The sequence below is a fragment of the Pongo pygmaeus genome, chromosome 7, assembly GCF_028885625.2.
Source record: "Pongo pygmaeus isolate AG05252 chromosome 7, NHGRI_mPonPyg2-v2.0_pri, whole genome shotgun sequence".
In the NCBI taxonomy this organism is placed as follows: domain Eukaryota; kingdom Metazoa; phylum Chordata; class Mammalia; order Primates; family Hominidae; genus Pongo; species Pongo pygmaeus.
Genome location: NC_072380.2, coordinates 111,863,081 through 111,884,893, shown reverse-complemented (window position 1 = coordinate 111,884,893; position 21,813 = coordinate 111,863,081). Strand labels below are relative to the sequence as shown.

Here is a 21,813-nt window from a genome sequence, read left to right as displayed (position 1 = left end):
TCAACCAACTCAACCTAACTGGCATATATATTAATAGAATGCTGCAGCCAAGAATTGCAGAATACACATTCAAGTGCCTATGCAACAATCTCCCAAACAGACCATATGCTAGACCTTAAAAAAAAGTCTTAATAAATTTAAAAGAATGACCATCATACAAAGTATATTATCTGACCACAATGGACTTAAATGTTAGACCTAAAACCATAAAAACCCTAGAAGAAAACCTAGGCAATACCATTCAGGACATAGGCATGGGCAAGGACTTCATGACTAAAAGCAATGGCAACAAAAGCCAAAATTGACAAACGGGATCTAATTAAACTAAAGAGCTTCTGCACAGCAAAAGAAACTACCATCAGAGTGAACAGGCAACCTACAGAATGGGAGAAAATTTTCCCAACCTACTCATCTGACAAAGGGCTAATATCCAGAATCTACAATGAACTCAAACAAATTTAAAAGAAAAAAACAAACAACCCCATCAAAAAGTGGGCAAAGGATATGAATAGACACTTCTCAAAAGAAGACATTTATGCAGCCAAAAGACACATGAAAAAATGCTCATCATCACTGGCCATCAGAGAAATGCAAATCAAAACCACAATGAGATACTATCTCATACCAGTTAGAATGGCAATCATTAAAAAGTCAGGAAACAACAGGTGCTGGAGAGGATGTGGAGAAACAGGAACACTTTTACACTGTTGGTGGGACTGTAAACTAGTTCAACCATTGTGGAAGTCAGTGTGGCGATTCCTCAGGGATCTAGAACTAGAAATACCATTTGACCCAGCCATCCCATTACTGGATATATACCGAAAGGATTATAAATCATGCTGCTATAAAGACACATGCACACGTATGTTTACTGAGGCACTATTCACAATAGCAAAGACTTGGAACCAACCCAAATGTCCAACAATGATAGACTGGATTAAGAAAATGTGGCACATATACACCATGGAATACTATGCAGCCATAAAAAATGATGAGTTCATGTCCTTTTTAGGGACATGGATGAAGCTGGAAACCATCATTCTCAGCAAACTATCGCAGGGACAAAAAACCAAACACCGCATGTTCTCACTCATAGGTGGGAATTGAACAATGAGAACACATGGACACAGAAAGGGGAACATCGCACACTGGGACCTATTGTGGGGTGGGGGGAGTGGGGAGGGATAGCATTAGGAGATATACCTAATGTTAAATGACGAGTTAATGGGTGCAGCACACCAGCATGGCACATGTATACATATGTAACAAACCTGCACATTGTGCACATGTACCCTAAAACTTAAAGTACACATATATAAAAAAAGAAATCAGCAACAAAAAGAAATCTATGAAATTGTAAAATATTTGGAAGTTAAACAACATATTTCTAAATAACCCAGGTCCCAAAGAAGAAATCATAAGGAAAATAACAAAATACTTTAAAGAAAATAAAAAATGTAAACATATCACAATTTCTGGGATGCAGTTTCAGTAGTGGTTAAAAAGATATTTACAGCATTAAATGCCCACATCATACAGGAATAAATTTCTCAAATCAATAATCTAAGTTTTAGCCTTAAGATGAGAAATAATAAGATAAAACTAAACACAAAGCTATTAAAAAAAGAAAATAGTAAAGACTGGAGCTGAAATCAATGAAATGAAAAAGAAAATGATAGAAAAAAATCAATGAAATTAAAAATTATTTCTAATAGATTATCAAACTGACAATCCTTTAGCTTAACCCAGAAAAAGGGATAAGTCACAATTACCAGAATGAGGAATGAGAGAATATCACTATTAACTCACCAAAAATACAAGAGATTAAAAGGGAATGTTAAGAACAGCTTTATGCCAACAAATTAGATAACTCAAGATGAATACATAACTTTCTAGAAAGATACAAATTACCAGCTGGCTCATGCCTGTAATCCCAGCACTTAGGGAGGCCAAAGCGGGAGGATCATCTGAAGCCAGGAGTTCAAGACCAGCCTGGCCAATAAGGTGAAACCCCAACTCTACTAAAGATAAAAATGTTAGCCGGGCATGTTGGTGGGGGCCTAGCTACTCAGGAGGCTGAGGCGGGAGAATGGCTTGAACCCAGGAGGCAGAGATTGCAGTGAGCTGAAATCATACCACTGCACTCCAGCCTGGGCGACAGAGTGAGATTCTGTCTCAAAAGAAAAAAAAAAAAAAAAGAAAAGAAAGATACAACTTACCATAACTGACTAAAGAAGGAAGAAAATCTGTATAGACCTATAACAAAGAAATTAAATTATTAATTTAAAAACTTTCATTCAAAAAAGTTCTACCAATTCCACATGGCTTCACTGGTAAACTGTATCAAACATTTAAGGAAAGAATATCAATCCCTAATACACACTTACAAAAATAGGACAGAATGAAAGACTTCCCAACTCATTCTTTGAGGCTAGCATTAACTTGATATGAAAAGCAGACAAAGTCACTACAAGAAATCTACAGACTAAAACCCCTTAATAAGCATGATACAGAAATCCTTTAAAAATTTAGCAAATCGTATCCAGCACCATATAAAGAGGATAACACCCTATGACCAAATGGGATATATTTGAGAAATACTAGGTTCACATGAGTATTAATTATATATAAAAATTATATAGAATTGGTTAATACACAATAGTAACAGCATAAAGTATAGAAACCACATGATGTCAATATATTCAAAAAATATTTCATAAAATCAACAAGCAATTCATGATTTTGTAAAAGGTTTCAATAAAATGGCTGGTGTGGTGGCTCACACCTGTAATCCTAGCACTTCGGGAGGCCAAGGTGGGCAGATCACTTGAGGTCAGGAGTTCAAAACAAACCTAGCCAAGATGGTGAAACCCTGTCTCTACTAAAAATACAAAAGTTAGCTGGGCATGGTGGTGCATGCCTGTAATCCCAGCTACTCAGGAGGCTGAGGCACGAGAATCACTTGAATCCAGGAGGCAGAGGTTGCAGTGAGCCGAGATTGTGCCACTGCACTCCAGTCTGGGAGATAGACTGAGACTCTGTCTTAAAAAAATAAACAAATAAAAGGTCTCAATAAACTAGGAATAAAATGGATCATTCTCAAAGTGATGATGGTCATCTCTGGAAAACCCACAGCTACCCTAACCCTAACAAATCAATCATAAGAATGTAAAATGGTATAACCACTTAGAAAGTGATTTGGGAGTTTCTTGAACTATTCAACATAAATTTACCATTCAACCCAATAATTCCACTCTAAAGACTCTATCAATGATCAGTTACAACATTTGTCCATACAAATACATGTACCTAAATGTACATAACAGCATTATTCACTGTAGGCAAAAAGTAGTACATATCAACTGGTGAACTGATAAAATGTAGCATAATCATACAATGGAATGCTCCTCAGCAATAAAAAGGAACACTACTGATACATGCTACATCATGGAAGAACACCAAAATGTTACACTAAGTGAAAGAAGCCAGATGCAAAAGACTATATATTGTATGATTCCAGTGTATTAAAATGTCCAGAAAACGCAATTTATAGGGACAGAAAGCAGATCAGGGTTGCCTAGGGCTGTAGGTAGGAGCAGGGATCAACTACAAATGGACACAAGAAAACTTTTGGGATAATGGAAATGTTCAAAAACTGTATTATGGTGATGGTTATACATCTTAATAAACTTAACAAAAATAACAGAATTCTATACTTACAAGTATTAATGTTACATTATATAAATTATACCTCAGTAAGAGCTGGCTGTTTAAGTGTGTGAAACCTCCCCCAACCCTCCCTCTCTTCCTCCTGCTCCAGCCATGTGAAGTGCTGGCTCTCCCTTTGTCTTCTGCCATAATTGTAAGTTTCCTGAGGCCTCCCCAGAAGCCAAGCAGATGCCACCACGCTTCCTGTACAGCCTGCAGAACTGTGAGCCAATTAAACCTCTTTTCTTTATAAATTATCCAGTCTCAGGTATTTCTTTATAGCAATGCAAGAACAAACTAATACAAGACCTAATGTAAAACACAAAACTATAAAACTCCTAGAAGATAACAGGAGGAAATCTAGATAACCCTGACTTTTTGATGACTTTTTACATCTAACACCAAATACTTGATCCATTAAAGAAAGAACTGATAAGCTGGACTTTACTAAAATTAAAAATTTCTGCAAACAAAAACACTCAAGAGAACAAAAAGAAAAGCAAAACTGGGAGAAAATATCTGCCAAAACATCTGATAGGGGACTGTTATCCAAAATATACAAAGAAAACTCAACAATTAAAAAAGCCTATTTTAAAAAATGGGCCAAAGACCTTAACAGACCCCTCAACCAAAGACATACAGATGGCAAATAAGCATACGAAAAGATGCTTCACAGAACATGTCATCAGGAAACTAAATTCAAACAGCATTTAGATACCACTACATACCTATCAGAATGGCCAAAATTCAGAACACCAAACGCTAGTGAGTATGTGGAACAACAGGGATTCCTACTCATTGTTGGTGGGAATGCAAAATTGTATGGCCACTTTGAAGACAGTTTGGTGGTATATTACCAAACTAAACATTTTTACCATACGATCTGGCCATCATGCATGTATCTTAGTATTTATCGAAAGAAGCCAAAAACATAGGTTCACACAAAAACCTGCAGATGGAGGTATATAGCGGCTTTATTTAAAATTGCCAACACTTGGAAGCAACCAAGATGCCTATTTATGCATGAATGGATAAACTGTAGTACATCCAGACAATTAAATATTAGCACAACAGAAATGAGCTATCAGCCAGGTGCAGCTGCTCGACACTTGTAATCCCAGTGTTTTAGGAGGCCAAGGTGGGAGGATCACCTAAGACCAGGAGTTAGAGACCACCCTATGCAACATAGCAAGACCCTGTCTCTACAAAAATTTAAAAATAAAAAAATTTAGCCAGGCGAGATGGCAAATAGTCCTCCTCAGGAGGATTACTTGAGTACAGGAGTTTGCAGTGAGCTATGACTGTGCCACTACACTCTAGCCTGGGTGACAGAGTGAGACCCTGTCTCAAAAAAATAAAAGCTATCTAGCCATGGAAAGACATGGAAGAAGCAAAAATGCATATTACTATGTCAAAGAATCCCATTTGAAAAAGTTATATACTGTTTGATGCCAATTATATGACATTCTTAAAAAGGCAAAGCTATGGAGACAGGGAAAATATCAGTGTTTGCAGGGGCTGAGAAATGAGTATGCTGAGCACAGAAGGTTTTGGGGGCAGTAAAAATATTATGCATGATACTATGATGACAGATACATGTCATTATATATTTCTCTGAGTCCACAGAATGTACAACACCCAGAGTGAGTCCTCTAGTAAACTGCAGATTTTGGGTGACAATTATGTATCCCTGTAGGTTCATCAGTTATAACAAATGTACTGAATTGGAGAGGCTGCGCAGGTTTAGGAGCAGGGGATATATGAACTATTTCTGTCTTCTCCTCTCAATTTTGCTATGAAACTCAAACTGCTTTAAAAAAATAAAGTCTAAAAATGTGATCAGGAAAAATATAACAGCATATTAGGGCTGCCATATTGGTGTGGTTTTTAAAATAATTGTGGTGGGGAGAGGGAGGAGATTGGGAAATGCAAAATTGATAAGCAAGGAATAAATAGGTTAAGTTTCCTTTTCAGCCTTTAAAAGCTATAGAACCCTTAACTAAATAAATGATAAAGAAGGCTGAATGTGAGCTACTTAGAGAAGAATAATGTCTACAGCAATTATATTAAGTACATTTAGGTAGTGCAACAGCTTAATTTTACTAGTAATACATACATGATTGTTCCCAACAAATTTATTTAAAAACAACATCATCAAAAACAAATTGAAGTTAGTTTCTGAGCTTCCTTTTCTCCCCCAAGGAATCCTATTTGCATACACAGTTTGAGGATTAAAGTCAAACACTAAGTGAAACTGGAAAGAAAATAATTGTAACAGTACATCACCATCTTTCAGAACAAGTGGAAATTATGATTATAAAACTATGACTTAAAAAACCTAAAATAGAACAATACATATAAACCACTAAGGTGAACAAGAATGACACAGAAAAGCAGCCCCTGTGTTTTTCATAGATGCTAAATAATTTTCACATCAGTTTCTATTAAAACTCACTAAATCCAACAACAGCAAAGTTTTAATTTATAAATGATCTCAATATTCCATTTCTGTCAAAATATTTTATAAAAGTCACAGGCAACTCATTCAAAGAAGAAAAAACAAACCTCTGTTAGGCACAGTGTAGAAATCCATCTGCTCAGAGGTGTTGGCTGGATGTAGCAAATTACATCTGCAAGGCTCACTGCAAGTGCTCCCTAATGAAACTCAAGATGTTGATTTTGACCCAAACACCCTACACAGATTGGACCTGGCTATATTAGAGATCATCTCTCCCTTTCCACAGCAATTGAAATCAGATGACACATTTCAGCAAACAGTTCCTCATTTTGAACTTTAGAAGTCCAAGTTCAGCATAGACAGAGCCTCAAATCTATAGAGAACTTTTTGTTCATCCTATTAATCATCTATGTAATGCTTTTTTCCCCCTTTTTTTCATTTTGTAAAGACCAGGAATTATTTTTCAATTGTTTATGGATCTTAAGATAAGTTAGAAGGTAACTTTTTAATTTCTTAAGTTCTTCCTCCCTTAGAGTAACCAACAACTATTTACCATGAATAACTTGAAAATTTCATGTGGCCCGAGAATGTACAGCGAGCTCCTATTTTGTGGCATGCGTTGTGCTAAATAATGGTAATAGAGCAACAAACAAGAGAGGTATGGCTCCTGCTCTTTTCACCCTAGTACGGGAATCAGATACTGAAGAAAAATAGTTAAAACTAGGATAAAGTTTGTAAAAGTGATGACTGGAGTACAAAGACAGCACAGAGTTGGAGGGACCTGATAAATGAAATACCCTGAAGCCTGAAGGAGGAGAAGGAGAAAGATGCCTAGAAGACAGATTGGGAAGGATGAAGTCATGTTTGTAGCATATGCTAAGGCACTGTGATAGGACAGTGCTGTGCTTACTCCAAGAACACAGAAAAGTTACTAGGGCTGGAGTTGGGTAAAGCAAGCAGTAGGGAGTGCAGCAGAAAATACAACTCGAGAGGTGGGCAGGGCCAGTTCATATGGGGTCTTGTTGGTCATGTTAAGGCCTTTTAAATGTACCCTAAGATTGAAAGGAAGTCATGAAAAGGATTGCACGCAAAAATAACTAAATTACTCTGCATGACAAAAGGAGAGGAATTTCAAATTACTTTGGTCAAGAGATTAAAGAGGAAGAGAAAAGAGCCAAATAAGCATTGTGTTGTACAAACATGTCTAAGAGACTAACAGCCACTTTAAAGACTGTTTGATACAGGGTACACCAGTACCACCTCTTCCCTATGGTAGGACATCTTCAGCAAACTCTACTTCATTCTTTAATACTTCTTTGTGAGTGGATTCTATAAGTGAATTAAAGGAAGTGAAGAGTTATAAGTCTATTACAGAGATAGAGTTCCATACAGGGTTCCAGGAACATGGCAGCAGAAGAGACCAAGGAAAGAAAATGTATCCGGGAAACAGCAAAGATTGAAAACCAGGCCATGGAATTTGGAAATCCTACATGGATGTTGAGAACCATAATGGTTTTTACTGAGCACTTACCAGACACTGTTTAAAGTAATGTATATCTCATTTAATCTTTATAACCCTTAGGAAAAGATATCAATAGCCAGCAATACATAAGATTCAACCAAGGAATATTTATTGCACTACTCTTCCCAATAGCTTGTAAAATATCAACGAGCAGGCACCATATCTGTCTTGTTCAAATCTGTATTCTCTATGTGACTGCCACATGGTTGGTGCTCAATATGTATTTGTTGAATGAATGGGACAAATACGGGAAATTTAGGAAAATAAAGAAATCCAAAAAAAGGCTGGAGGATTGAGTGGGATAGAGAGGACAGATGGTTGAAGGAAGTATCAGCCTAGGTTTTAGGAATTAAAAGAAAAAAACAGACACCCTTAGAATGCTGTGCCAACTAACTCCCTTACCTATAAAGTTGTAGATTATGTTTCAAGGTGTACTGGAATCAAATTTACGTCATTTTTACATTTCTCAGTATACTGAAAAAGTTTTAAGGTATAAATAAAAAGGTCTCATTTTATTATATTTATTCTGGTTGCATTCACAATGATAATCCTGAGTAATTTTTTAAATTATTAAATTTTGTACCATATTTTCTGCTTATAAAGTCAGATAAATATTAACAGATACAATATACCAAAATATTTCCATAAAAAATAAAAGGTTTGAGTATATAATCTTAGTTACATACGAATATGTTCTTTGTGGTCTATTCCATCATGAATCTAAATAATTGGTTTCAAAGAATTGCAAATTTAATAGAAATTTGGAATCCCAGAATGATAAACAAGCAATCCTAAAGATAGAGAAAAATAATTTCTCAGGGGTTATGAGGACAAGTAAAAAAAAAAGATAAAGAAACGAATTTTTTTTTTTCTTTTTAAGACAGAGTCTTGCTCTGTCACCAGGCTGGAGTATGGTGGCACAATCTTGGCTCACTGCAACCTCTGTCTCCTGGGTTCAAGCGATTCTCCTGCATCAACCTCCTGAGCAGCTGGGACTACTGGTGCATGCCACCATGCCCAGCTAATTTTTTGTATTTTAGTAGAGACAGGGTTTCACCACATTGGCTAGGATGATCTTGATCTCCTAACCTTGTGATCCGCCCACCTCGGCCTCCCAAATGCTGGGATTACAGGAGTGAGCCACCACACAAGGCAGAAAAGACATTTTTAATTGAACATATGGTCTTCATAACCACCAGAGTCAGATGGTGGGAGTAATATTAAAATTTTAACTAAAAGTCAAAGTTGTTTTATATAATAGAATATAGACAATGAATCATTAAGTTTCATTTTTGCTTTAGTTATCCTGACTTGGTTTCTGTTTCCTGTACCCAAAGAATATCAAGGTATATATACATTCAGGTACCATCCTTTTTCTCCTGTCATTTCTCAAATAATATTTTTAAACAAATTATTTATTAAATTAGTTCTTCATTTCCTTTTCAGTTCTCAAGCCACCATCACTGACTGGCATTAAAATCATTCTTCTTGCCAGGCAGGTTGGCTTATTCCTGTAATCCCAGCACTTTGGGAAGCCAAGGCGGGTGGATCACGAGGTCAAGAAATCAAGATCATCCTGGCCAACATGATGAAACCCCGTATCTACTAAAAATACAAAAATTAGCTGGGCATGGTGGCGCGCACCTACAGTCCCAGCTACTCAAGAGGCTGAGGCAGGAGAATTGCTTGAACCCAAGAGGCAGAGGTTGCAGTTAGTGAGCGTGCCACTTCACTCCAACCTGGCGACAGAGCGAGACTCCATCTCAAAGAAAAAAAAAAATCATTTTTCTGAAAATACTGTGATAAAAGAAACCAGTTACCTAAAATAGTGAAGTCTTATAGTTTTTAGTCCTTATCTTATTGGCTACATTTATAAATGATCTAATCATTTATACATGATCCAATCTTACGTCTTCCATGAGACTAATGCCTCACAGTTTTTCCTCACAGTTTTTCCTCACTTACCTGACCTTCTATTGGTAGCTTCCCTCACAAATTATTCCTTCCTTTCTCATCCCATAACATTACTGTTCCCCGCCTTGTTATATGCAGATCCCACTTCATTTTTCACTCTATAAATGACTTTGGATAATCCCATCTTTTTTCATGTTTTCCCTGTGGTCATTTTGTGTCTCTAACTATGATCCCTCTTTAGAGCTCTAGATCCATATATGAAGCAGCTCATCAGATTTATTTACTTAAATGTCCCATGGATACTTCACCATATGGACCAAACTAAATTCATCCATCCCACCGTGCACACCAAAAACTGGCCCTCTTTCTTTGTTCCTAACCATAATATTAATTATATAAATATGTACATAGACATCTAAGCTAAGAACCACGGAGTTATTCTACAGATTTTTTTCTCTCCTTCCCTATCGATAACTATTACAGTCATTAAGTTTGGACAGTTTTTGTCAACCTTTTAAATATTTCTCTCTATTCTGTCCCAGTATCTCTTACCACTGCCCTGGCTCTGATAATCATTTCTTCTAAGCTATAATGGCTATCTGGAATATTTAACTAATCTTGCCTCCAGGTTTCCTACTTTATCCAATTACCCCCAATCCATCCTCTATACTTATCAAGAAACATTTACTGAACAGAAATGAGCTAAATATAAAACAATAGTATCAGAGAAGTAGAATGGAAAGGGGTGTAATAGGAGGTAGCATGGATTTAGACATCCCGTATCTGCTTGAACATAAATGATTGAAAGTTATCTACATTTTGAAACCAACAAAATGACAATGAAATGGAAAAAGCATTATAAATCAAAAAGGACTAATAAGAACAAGAGAGGAAATGACTGAAGATGAAACATATCACAAATTTTTTAAAGCTGAAATGTGTGTAAACAGCAAATGACTGAGGACCAGAGAAGGAAGCTATAAAAGAGCAGTCTAATTCATGCCATCAGTCCCAATACTCAGGAAAGACTGAAAAAGAGAATACAGGCATGACACTGAAACCAGAAGGGCTGTGTGAAAACTGGAAATGAGTAAGTAAACCTCCAAATCAGTTTTCTATCTGGGTACATGTGTAAAAACAAAGAGTAAATTACTCTTAACACGTATGCACCAAAGGCTTATATCCAAATATTTTTATAAACACCATTTTAAATGCAGAAAAAGGGATAGAGTTCTGGTTATTTATGAGAAGTTAATTTCCATAGTTTTTTAAGACCAAAAGAGAATTTAAATATCTTGAAATAATCTCTTTTCCTCAGAGTAGGTTTGGCCAATGGGAATAACCATATGGTTAAAAAGTTGTTTCTACTTTATGTTTCAATGTTGATTATGCAGTCACTCTATATTCTCTTAGGGAATATGAAAAACAGACTGGAAATTTCAATTTGACTCAAGTCCTCTCCATCTTGTATGTGATTTTTTTTTAAGTTCAAAATAAATTAAGTTGCCATCTCAGTTCTTGCAAAAAAAATAAATAAATAAAAATAAAACCACCTGAGAATATAATAGCATCTTATGCTTTAAAGATGGAGACTTCTGCAGTTCCTAAGTCATTCTTGATGTATTTGAAAAACAAGATGAAAATAAAATAATTTTTTCATATGAAAAAGACAAGCAGTAGATGTTGGCAGGAGTTTTGTAGAAATAAGAGAGATTTCACAACTGCTTCAAACAGAATAAAATACCTAGGAATCCAACTTACAAGGGATGTGAAGGATCTCTTCAAGGAGAACTACAAACCACTGCTCAACGAAATAAAAGAGGATACAAACAAATGGAAGAAGATTCCATGCTCATGGGTAGGAAGAATCAATATCGTGAAAATGGCCATACTGCCCAAGGTAATCTGTAGATTCAATGCCATCCCCACCAAGCTACCAATGACTTTCTTCACAGAATTGGAAAAAACTACTTTAAAGTTCATATGGAACCAAAAAAGAGCCCGCATTGCCAAGTCAATCCTAAGCCAAAAGAACAAAGCTGGAGGCATCACGTTACCTGACTTCAAACTATACTACAAGGCTACAGTAACCAAAACAGCATGGTACTGGTACCAAAACAGAGATATAGATCAATGGAACAGAACAGAGCCCTCAGAAATAACGCCACACATCTACAACTATCTGATCATTGACAAACATGACAAAAACAAGCAATGGGGAAAGGATTCCCTATTTAATAAATGGTGCTGGGAAAACTGGCTAGCCATATGTAGAAAGCTGAAACTGGATCCCTTCCTTACATCTTATACAAAAATTAATTCAAGATGGATTAAAGACTTAAACGTTAGACCTAAAACCACAAAAACCCTAGAAGAAAACCTAGGCATTACCATTCAGGACATAGGCATGGGCAAGGACTTCATGTCTAAAACACCAAAAGCAATGGCAACAAAAGCCAAAATTGACAAATGGGATCTAATTAAATTAAAGAGCTTCTGCACAGCAAAAGAAACTACCATCAGAGTGAACAGGCAACCTACAAAATGGGAGAAAATTTTTGCAACCTACTCATCTGACAAAGGGCTAATATCTAGAATCTACAATGAACTCAAACAAATTTACAAGAAAAAAAACAAACAACCCCATTAAAAAGTGGGTGAAGGACATGAACAGACACTTCTCAAAAGAAGACATTTATGCAGCCAAAAAACACATGAAAAAATGCTCACCATCACTGGCCATCAGAGAAATGCAAATCAAAACCACAATGAGATACCATCTCACACCAGGTAGAATGACAATCATTAAAAAATCAGGAAACAACAGGTGCTGGAGAGGATGTGGAGAAATAGGAACACTTTTACACTGTTGGTGGGACTGTAAACTAGTTCAACCATTGTGGAAGTCAGTGTGGCGATTCCTCAGGGATCTAGAACTAGAAATACCATTTGACCCAGCCGTCCCATTACTGGGTATATACCCAAAGGATTATAATCATGCTGCTATAAAGACACATGCACACGTATGTTTATTGCGGCACTATTCACAATAGCAAAGACTTGGAACCCACCCAAATGTCCAACAGTGATAGACTGGATTAAGAAAATGTGGCACATATACACCATGAAATGCTATGCAGCCATAAAAAATGATGAGTTCATGTCCTTTGTAGGGACATGGATGAAGCTGGAAGCCATCATTCTCAGCAAACTATCACAAGGACAAAAAACCAAACACCGCATGTTCTCACTCATAGGTGGGAATTGAACAATGAGAACACATGGACACAGGAAGGGGAACATCACACACCGGGGCCTGTTGTGGGGTGGGGGGAGGGGGGAGGGATAGCTTTAGGAGATATACCTAATGCTAAATGATGAGTTAATGGATGCAGCACACCAGCATGGCACATGTATACATATGTAACTAACCTGCACATTGTGCACATGTACCCTAAAACTTAAAGTATAATAATAATAAAAAATAAAAATAAAAAAAGAAATAAGAGAGATTTTAAATGGGTATTGAAGGTATAAACAATGATGGGCACTATATATCAGTCCTTTTATAAAATCATTTGAAAAGACAGAGTATAATAGTGTCACATCATCTTTAAAAAACATAACTGAGGAAATCTATTTACAGCAACACGATAAATACGTTGAATGATCCCTCTCCTAAAAAAAAATAAAAATAATGACTATACTGTATTTTAACTATTTATATGTGACACATACTATAAAATTTATATAATGTTTTACACATATACACATGCATGCACACACACACCAAATGATATCTTATTAAACTTATTAATGAATTTCCAAAAAGAGTGAAGATAATTAAAGCCAGGGGCTGAGGGAAGTCAGAAACACAGAGGTATGCAAAGTAAATGCCCTGAGGCACTTCAAAGTTGGTTAAAATTGAGCATCCGTGTTTACCACTGAACTGAAGTCAAGTTAAGTCTGACTGAAGATAAAGCCTGAAGCTAACTCACAGTGCAGAAAATAATAAAACATAAAGCTGGCATGCAAATGGCTAGAATATTCATGTACAGGTAAACTAGAAATAAAGTTGTCTGCTCTTCCCTTCTTTATATGATCCTCTCACAAACGCTGCCAGAAAATGAAACCTTGAATAGACGCGGGTGGGGGGGGGGGGGTCGGAAACCCACAACCACAAGGCTGTAGCTTAAATTTTTATTATCTAAGTGGCATAAAAACCTTTTATCAAGAATTTAGTTTCAAATGGTTCTGAACTCATAGTGCCACCAACATGTTGGAAGTAAATTCAAGCCTGTATAGGAGGAATCTTTCAGGCCAGTCTTCAAAACATTTCTACAGAGAAATTTCTAAGGAAAATAAGTGGCACAGAAAAGAAAAGAATAAACAAGGAATATTAGGTATAGTAGGCAAGAGTCAGCAGGAATTAGGCAATCACATAAGTTAAAAGTTTCATGCAGAAAGAGATCAAAGGAAGCCTTGAAAATATTAATAAAGAGTTTTAAATAGAATCAAGATAAAAATAATATCCTATGTAAAATTTTAAATTCAATAAAAGTGCTATTCAGTAAGTGCTATGAAGTTCAAAAACAGGAAAACTAATTTGTGGTTTTAGATGTTAAACACAGTTTGTCTCCAAGAGAATATCTTCTGAGTACTGGGAATATTCTTGATCTCTATTCAGGTGCTAGTAACATGTATGGATTTATCTGACAAAAAATGTATCCAGTTGTATACTTAGTGTTGTACCATTTTCTGTATGTTAGACTTTCATACAGTTGACATTGAAAAATTCAAAGAACAACTTTAACAAAATATTAGACACAATTGAAAAGAAAATTAACGAACTAGATTAAAGAAATTAACTGGAATGCAGGTCAGCAAATCAAAGAGAAAAAATAACAAAGAGCAAAGAAGCAACATGGAAAATACAGTAAAAAATCAAAAAAGTCCAACATATGTATGGAAAGAAAAAAGTAGAGGCAATATCTGAATAGATTATGCCAGAAAACTTGCAGAACTCATAAGACTCCAATGTTAAAACTTTAAAACACAAAGACTGAGAAGATCCTTAAAGAACCCAGAGGAAAAGGACAAACGACTTCCAAGGAAACATGAAATGACATTGTATCTCCTAAAAGGCCAATGAAAAGCAAGAGTCAGCACAACAGTATCTTTAATGAGCTGGGAGAAAATAACTATAAACAAGGATTTATATACCCAGAAAATATCTTTCAAAAAAAAGGCAAAGAAACAAAATTGAGAGTTTGCTAACATCAGGCCATCACAAAAACAGCTTCTAAAGGATGTACTTTAGGCAGAAGTAAATGAGCTGAGAAAGAAGGAAGGGCTAAACTGTGAAAAGGAATGACTACTAAAGCACTAGCATATAGGTAGGCAAATGTGGCTCATGACCAAATGCAGCCAACCACCAGATTCTGTAAATAAAGTTTCATTGGAACATAGTCATACCAATGTATTGACATATTGTCTATGGCTGCCTCTGCACTATAAAGCATGGTTGGGTAGTTAAAACAGAAACCATATAGCTAATGAAACAAAATATTTACTATCTGGCACTTTGATGAGAAAGTTTTCCAACCTCTGCCTTAGTTCTATATATGCCAAATCTAAGCAATTATATTACAAAATAATGATATCAAGTTTTAAAAATAAAAGAAAATTTATGACAATAACCTCAATCTGGAGAGAAGGATTAAAGTGTTTTCAGAACTGTGTTGTTCAGATGGAGAGTAAATAGACTGATTTACCACATCATTTAATAAATTAAGTATACATCTTAATATTTCTAAAACTAAATCATACTTTGTGGAAATGGTGTTAATTTCTAATATTTAAAAAAAAGAATAGTGAGAAAATAATTTCCAACACAGCACAGGAAAACTTTTTACATTATGTTTACATTTACATATATTTATACAATCTATAAATATAATAAAAATAGTATATATTACATATTATATGTCATGTATTATATATTTAGTTAAGTAATTTACAAAGACAGGGTCTTGCTCTGTTGCCTAGGCTGGAGTGCAGTGGTGCGATCATAGCTTGCTGCATCCTGGAACTCCTGGACTCCAGCAATCCTCCCACCTCAACCTCCCATGTAGCTAGGACTATAGGCTCAAGCCACCACATCTGGGTAATTTTTAAATTTTTTGTAGAGATGAAGTCTTGCCAAATGTTTATACTACAAAATTTATAATATCAATTGATATTATATAAATTTATACTATCAATTGATATTATATAAATTTATAATATAAATATTCAATTATAAAAATTTTATATTACAAATGTTTATATGACGAAGAAAGCCATCGAGGAAGTGAAAAGACAATGTATAGAATAGGAGAAAATACTTGCAAATCATGTATCTTACAAGGGTCTAGTATCTAGAATATAATAAAGAACTCTTACAACTCAACTGTAAGAAGTCACGCAGTCAGGAGTTTGAGATCAGCCTGGCCAATATGGTGAAACCCTGACTCTACTAAAAATACAACTAAAAAGTAGGCAAAAGATTTGAATAGAAGAAAATATTAGGATGGGCAGGGTGACTCATACTTATATCCCAATGCTTTTGGAAGCTGAGGCAGGCAGGTCACTTGAGCCCAGGAGTTCGATACCAACCTGTGAAACATGATGAAACCCCACCTCTACAAAAATTAAAAAATTAGACAGGCATGGTGGTGTGTGCCTGTAGTCTCAGCTACTCAGGAGGTGGGAGGATCAATTGAGCTCCGGAGGTAAAGGCGGCAGTGAGCCGTGATTGCACCACTGCACTTCAGCCTCAGCAAGAACAAAACCTGATCCAAAAAAATAAATAAATAAAAAGAAATAAATTTTAAATATTTATTTAAAGAAGATATTAAATAAATATTAAAGAAGATATACAAATGGCCAACAAGCACACGAAAATAAGTTCAACATTATTAGTCATTAGGGAAATGCAAACCAAAACCACAATGAGATTCCACTTCACACCACTTTTACTATTTTTATAGTAAAAATAAACACCATTTTCATAATGTAAGCTTCAGTTTTATAAATATTAAGATGTGTATTTAGTATATTAAATGATGTAGTAAATCAATCTATTTACTCTCTGCCTGACCAACACAGTTCTTAAAAACACTTTAATTTGGCCAGGCGCAGTGGCTCACGCCTGTAATCCCAACACTTTGGGAGGCCAAGGCGGGTGGATCACGAGGTCAGGAGTTCGAGACCAGTCTGGCCAATATGGTGAAACCCTGACTCTACTAAAAATACAAAAATTAGCTAGGTGTGGTGGCAAGTGCCTGCAGTCCCAGCTGCTTGGGAGGCTGAGGCAGGAGAATTGTTTGAACCCAGGAGGCGGAGGCTGCAGTGAGCCAGGATTGTGCTACTGTACTCCAGCCCAGGCGACAGAGCAAGACTCCATCTCAAAAAAAAAAAAAAAAAGAAAAAGAAAACCAAACCACTTAAAATTAATTGCTCTCTGCAGTTTAAGAGGTTATTGTCTAGGATGGCTAGAACAAAATAAAAAAAAAAAGAAAAGAAAAAGAAACAAAGCAGATAATAACAAATAGTGACAAAGATGTGAAAAAATTAGAACCTTCGTACATAATGTGGTATTGTAAAATGGTGCAGACAGTTTGGATGACAGTCTGGCAATTCCTGAAAAGCTCAAACATAGTTACTATACGACACAACAATTTTACTCCTGGGCATATAGCCAAAAGAAATTAAAACACTTCCACACAAAAATCTGTAAAATAATGTTTATACCAGGATTTCTCATAAAAGCCAAAAAGTGAAAACAACCTCAACTGTCCATCAACTGATGAATGAATCAAAAAAATTTTGATATATCCATAAGATGGAATACTATTCAGCCATAAAAACAGCAAAGACTGCTACAACATGAATCAATCTTAAAAATATTAAATGAAAGAAACCAGTCACAAAAGACCATATACTCTAAAAACGTTCCCTTTAACCTTAAAATTCTATGATTGTATGATAATAGTATTCATGTTATTAAGGACCAAAAATGTCTCTCAGTGAAATCATGCTTTCTTTTAATGAATATAAGAAAAGTAGATTTCAATAGAAATTTCAGTATAGAGAAAAGGAGAGAGAAACCAACATCAAAGTAGAGATCAAAAATTACACAGGCTATGTCTGCTTTTCAGTGACAGTATGTAGAAATTTCAATGATATCAGGATTCATACACTTACACCCTAATAATATGAACAAGGTGTTGACCTGTTTAGCACTGTCAAAAATTTGAGCCTTGTTATTATAATATATATTCAGATTACTTTATGACTCAAAATCTTTCCAGGTTCACATTTTGTTTGAAATGAATATGCCAAAGTTCAAAAGGTTACGAATTCATAACTGAAAACACAGCAATATGAGAAATTAAGTATATATATATTGGAGAAAGGATCATGACTCTAATTATCATATAATTACTTTGTATAAACAAATGAGAAATCTAAAAATACATTATGCTTGCTAAATAATATATTCACGCAATTATTTATATATTCAAAATACATTCATTCATAAATCAAGTAGCTTAAATTAAGATCAATCTACTTATCATTCTTAGTTCAGCCTAATGATAATATCCAAAACCAATTTTCTTCCCAAGTTAATTTTTCCTACATTTATATTTTAATGATTATATTATATGCATATGATCTTTTATAGATAACATATATGTGAATATATGACTAAGATTAAAAGGTATGGAAGGCAATAAATGGCATCACCTAGTTAACTTACTTTCATCAGGAAAAATCTTTCAATGAGAAAACTGATTTGGTTATACACTGACACATTTAAAAACAACAAATCTAAAAATGTCCATATAAAACATTAACCATAGGAAAAAAATGTTAACATATACCTTCTTCAAGGATGGGTCGTGGGACAACAAATGGAATCTCCTGCAGAGGTTCCATATACTTGTGCCCAGCACTAATAATCTTTATTTGAGGCAAACAGAGGACAAGTGTTCCCGGCATGCTGGTTTGTCCATGGTACCAACTTCTTACTGTTCCAGGAATGTCACCAGATACAATTGTACTTGGGGAAGGCAGGCTATCATTTGGAATAAACACACAACAAGATTGTACTTCAAGCTAGAAAAGAAAAGCAGAATTAAAATATTTGGATTAGACTAAATATGCCTTCAAACACCTAATATCTTCACCAGAATAAACAACCAAAAAAAGTAAATGTTCCATATTTATGTCTTTGTGACTTATTTTCACTAATGAATATTAAAAAAAACTTGAAAAGGTATTGTTTACTCTTGTTATAAACTTGACACAAAATGCCCAGTGACAAGAGATGATCTGCCCTTCCACAGTCTTCTCCCAGACACAAGATTGAGTTAGAAAGTGTGCTGGCAAAAGAAGATCAGAAAACACTCTTTCTTTTGAAGTTTATTAGAAAATTTTGTTGACACCAGATAAGGCCTAGAACTGCCTAGCATTTTATTGCTGTTACTTTTTTTAAAAAGGGCTATTTTTATGTGAATTTAGTCCTTCCATTTTTACTTTACAGACTAGAATATAAGAAAACATTGTTTAAAACATTCGATTTATAACACTAGACAACCATTAAAGAACATGTTTATATCACATACTTTCACTTTTTATATACAATGATTCAAGTATACATACATGTATCAGATTTATTATACATAAATACATGGTAATAGGAAAAAGCAGAAGACTTAAAAATCAGAGCATTATTTCTTGCTTTTTTCATCCTTCAAATTACCTGAATTGTAATTTCATGTATTATCTTAATGTTCTCCTATCCCCAGTAGAGTCACATTAAGTTGCCAGGACCTCAGAGATTAAGATAAGGAGACAAAGTAAGCCCAACCCCAAAACTGAATTCATCATGACTTCTTAATTCAGAAACAATGTAAAGTCTATTTGTCTTAGTGGTACTTATAAAGTAATACTGTGTATCTCATTATCAAATTGCTCCAACAGCCTACAATACTTAAGTTATTGAGAAAATACAAACTATGATTGGTTGATTCCCTACAAAATATTTCACATAAAAAGATGTTATCTGGAGGTGTGATACAAAATAATTTTTTTAATTCATAAATTCTTGGATATTCAAAGAAACTATGTTAGCAAAAAGACTACATTTTTAAAAGATAATAGCAACATCTCTTCTCTTGCGCCTAATATACTATTCTGGTGAGAGCATGATTATATGTAACAGGTTTGGAATTCCTTGATACGAAAAATAATTTGTCAACCTATAAATAAACAAACCTGTTTGTCTTTGCTTCACATTTTGGGCATGGCCAAACTGATGAATTCAGTGATGAAAAATACAGATAAAATTTTGCAAAAATAAATGCATTGGTTTATGAAGCATGAGCTCATTTTAGTTCTAAAATCTTATACTGCAGATTAGATAAAGTACATGTGTGTTAAGTAGTTTATTGATTTGAGATCATGATGTAGTTTATTCTGAAATAGAAGTCTATATTGTCTCAGGTAACTTACAATTATGCTTTAAAATATTTAACATAATTCATTAGTAATTTTCAGTTGCACAATTTAAAATGGCACATTAAGAGCGTAGCCATTATTAATTCAAGTTAAAAGGTCAAAATATGAAGTGTCAGTATTTAACACTTCATGTAGGTATTGATACTACGTTGAAAAATGCTTTCAATAATGTGAGGTAATTAGTTTAGTATGCTACCATACACAACCACATGCATACATATCCTTAGGAAAAAATTCAAATCATGCCAAAATTTCCAAAATCATAAAACATTAAATTTCACTAATTTAAAAATCAATTATTTCATCAAGTGTAAACAATGTGAGCAATGTAAACAGAATCAACAGTATAGTAGCATCAGATACATAACAACTCTAAAATAAACTTTCTAAAATATATGTTGTGAGAATTCCTTTAATTATAAGAATCATATAATTAAAATTACTCAAAATTATTATGTTTTATCTATTATATATACTAAAGCTATCACATAAATCTTTTTACACTTTTAAAATAACTGTTAAACTGTATGTATAAAATTGTGGTTTTAATGTAAAATGTTGAGTGATTTATATTACTGAATATAAATCTGCAGCAGTAAATTCTGAATTAATGTAAGGATCTGACAATCCAAGGGAAAGAAAATGAAGTAATCTGCCAGTAAGAAGTCCTCAAGCTGGGGGTCAGATCATGTTCATGGAAACCATCTGGTTGGGACCCTCTGAGCCACACCAAACACAAATGATCTTTTAAAAAAATATCCTATTCATGAATGAATCACAGCTGCACTGAGTGTTACTTCATTTTTCCATGGCAACATCCTTTCTGTTTCAAGGATCTTGTTTCAGTTTTGGTAGCAACGTGTTCTTTTGCCAATACTGAACATATTCATGTGTTAAAGTGAAGGGATTATTACAAATTCTTGAAGTGGAACCACCTCTATTTTGATTCCTACTAGGTCAAGGGCTACATATCTAAGTATCATATACTGAAGATAAACCAATAAAGTAAAAATTATTTGTTATTCTTATTTTAATAAATGAAATGATTGCAATGCATTTTTTCCCTGAAGTTTCTAGTTTATGTGCTATTTGAAAGATACATGCCTTTGTAAGTCCTTGCCCCTATACGTGAGGTTTGAGAAACTTAGATTTTTCTCTTTTAGTGCTCTATAATTGTGATCCCAATTCAGCTAAAAAGAAGAGACTAAGATAAGTTTTATTTACCCATTAATCTGAAAATCTTAATTAGCCACTGCCCATCATATAAAGCACTTTATAGATAAAAGCTTTGAAATGTTGTGCCACATTTTCTTCCCTTTTCAATAACATCACTATTTCCTATTCCCAAATAATATATTTATTTTTATTTACAACTTGAAAACGTAATGATAATTATATTTTGCATAATTTCTACAGTACCAAATGTTCTCTATATAAGTGTATGTTACTCTTCAGGAAACAGTTTCAAATAAAAAACAAAAATAAAGGAACATTGTATGTTGCATTTCATTACTTTTTCTCTCCTTTATTCATGCACTCTCTAATATCTATCATGAACTGACCTGGAAGTCAGGAATACAGAGACAAAAGACATAGTGCCAGCCCTAAAAAAGCTTAAAACAAGATCACTTTCAAGTATTAACAT

The 21,813-nt window shown here is 34.6% G+C and overlaps 1 protein-coding gene across 23 annotated transcripts in view; it reads right to left on the bottom strand.

Moving 5' to 3' along the window:
• The window catches only part of VPS13B (vacuolar protein sorting 13 homolog B), a 915,151-nt gene that overhangs the window by 440,260 nt on the left and 453,078 nt on the right, over positions 1 to 21,813 (bottom strand). For all 23 annotated transcript variants that reach the window (XM_063669399.1, XM_054497603.2, XM_054497598.2 and 20 more), the window contains one exon: positions 18,530 to 18,764. In XM_063669399.1, coding sequence (XP_063525469.1) covers positions 18,530 to 18,764 — 235 coding nt within the window. The remainder of the gene's footprint in view (positions 1 to 18,529; positions 18,765 to 21,813) is intronic.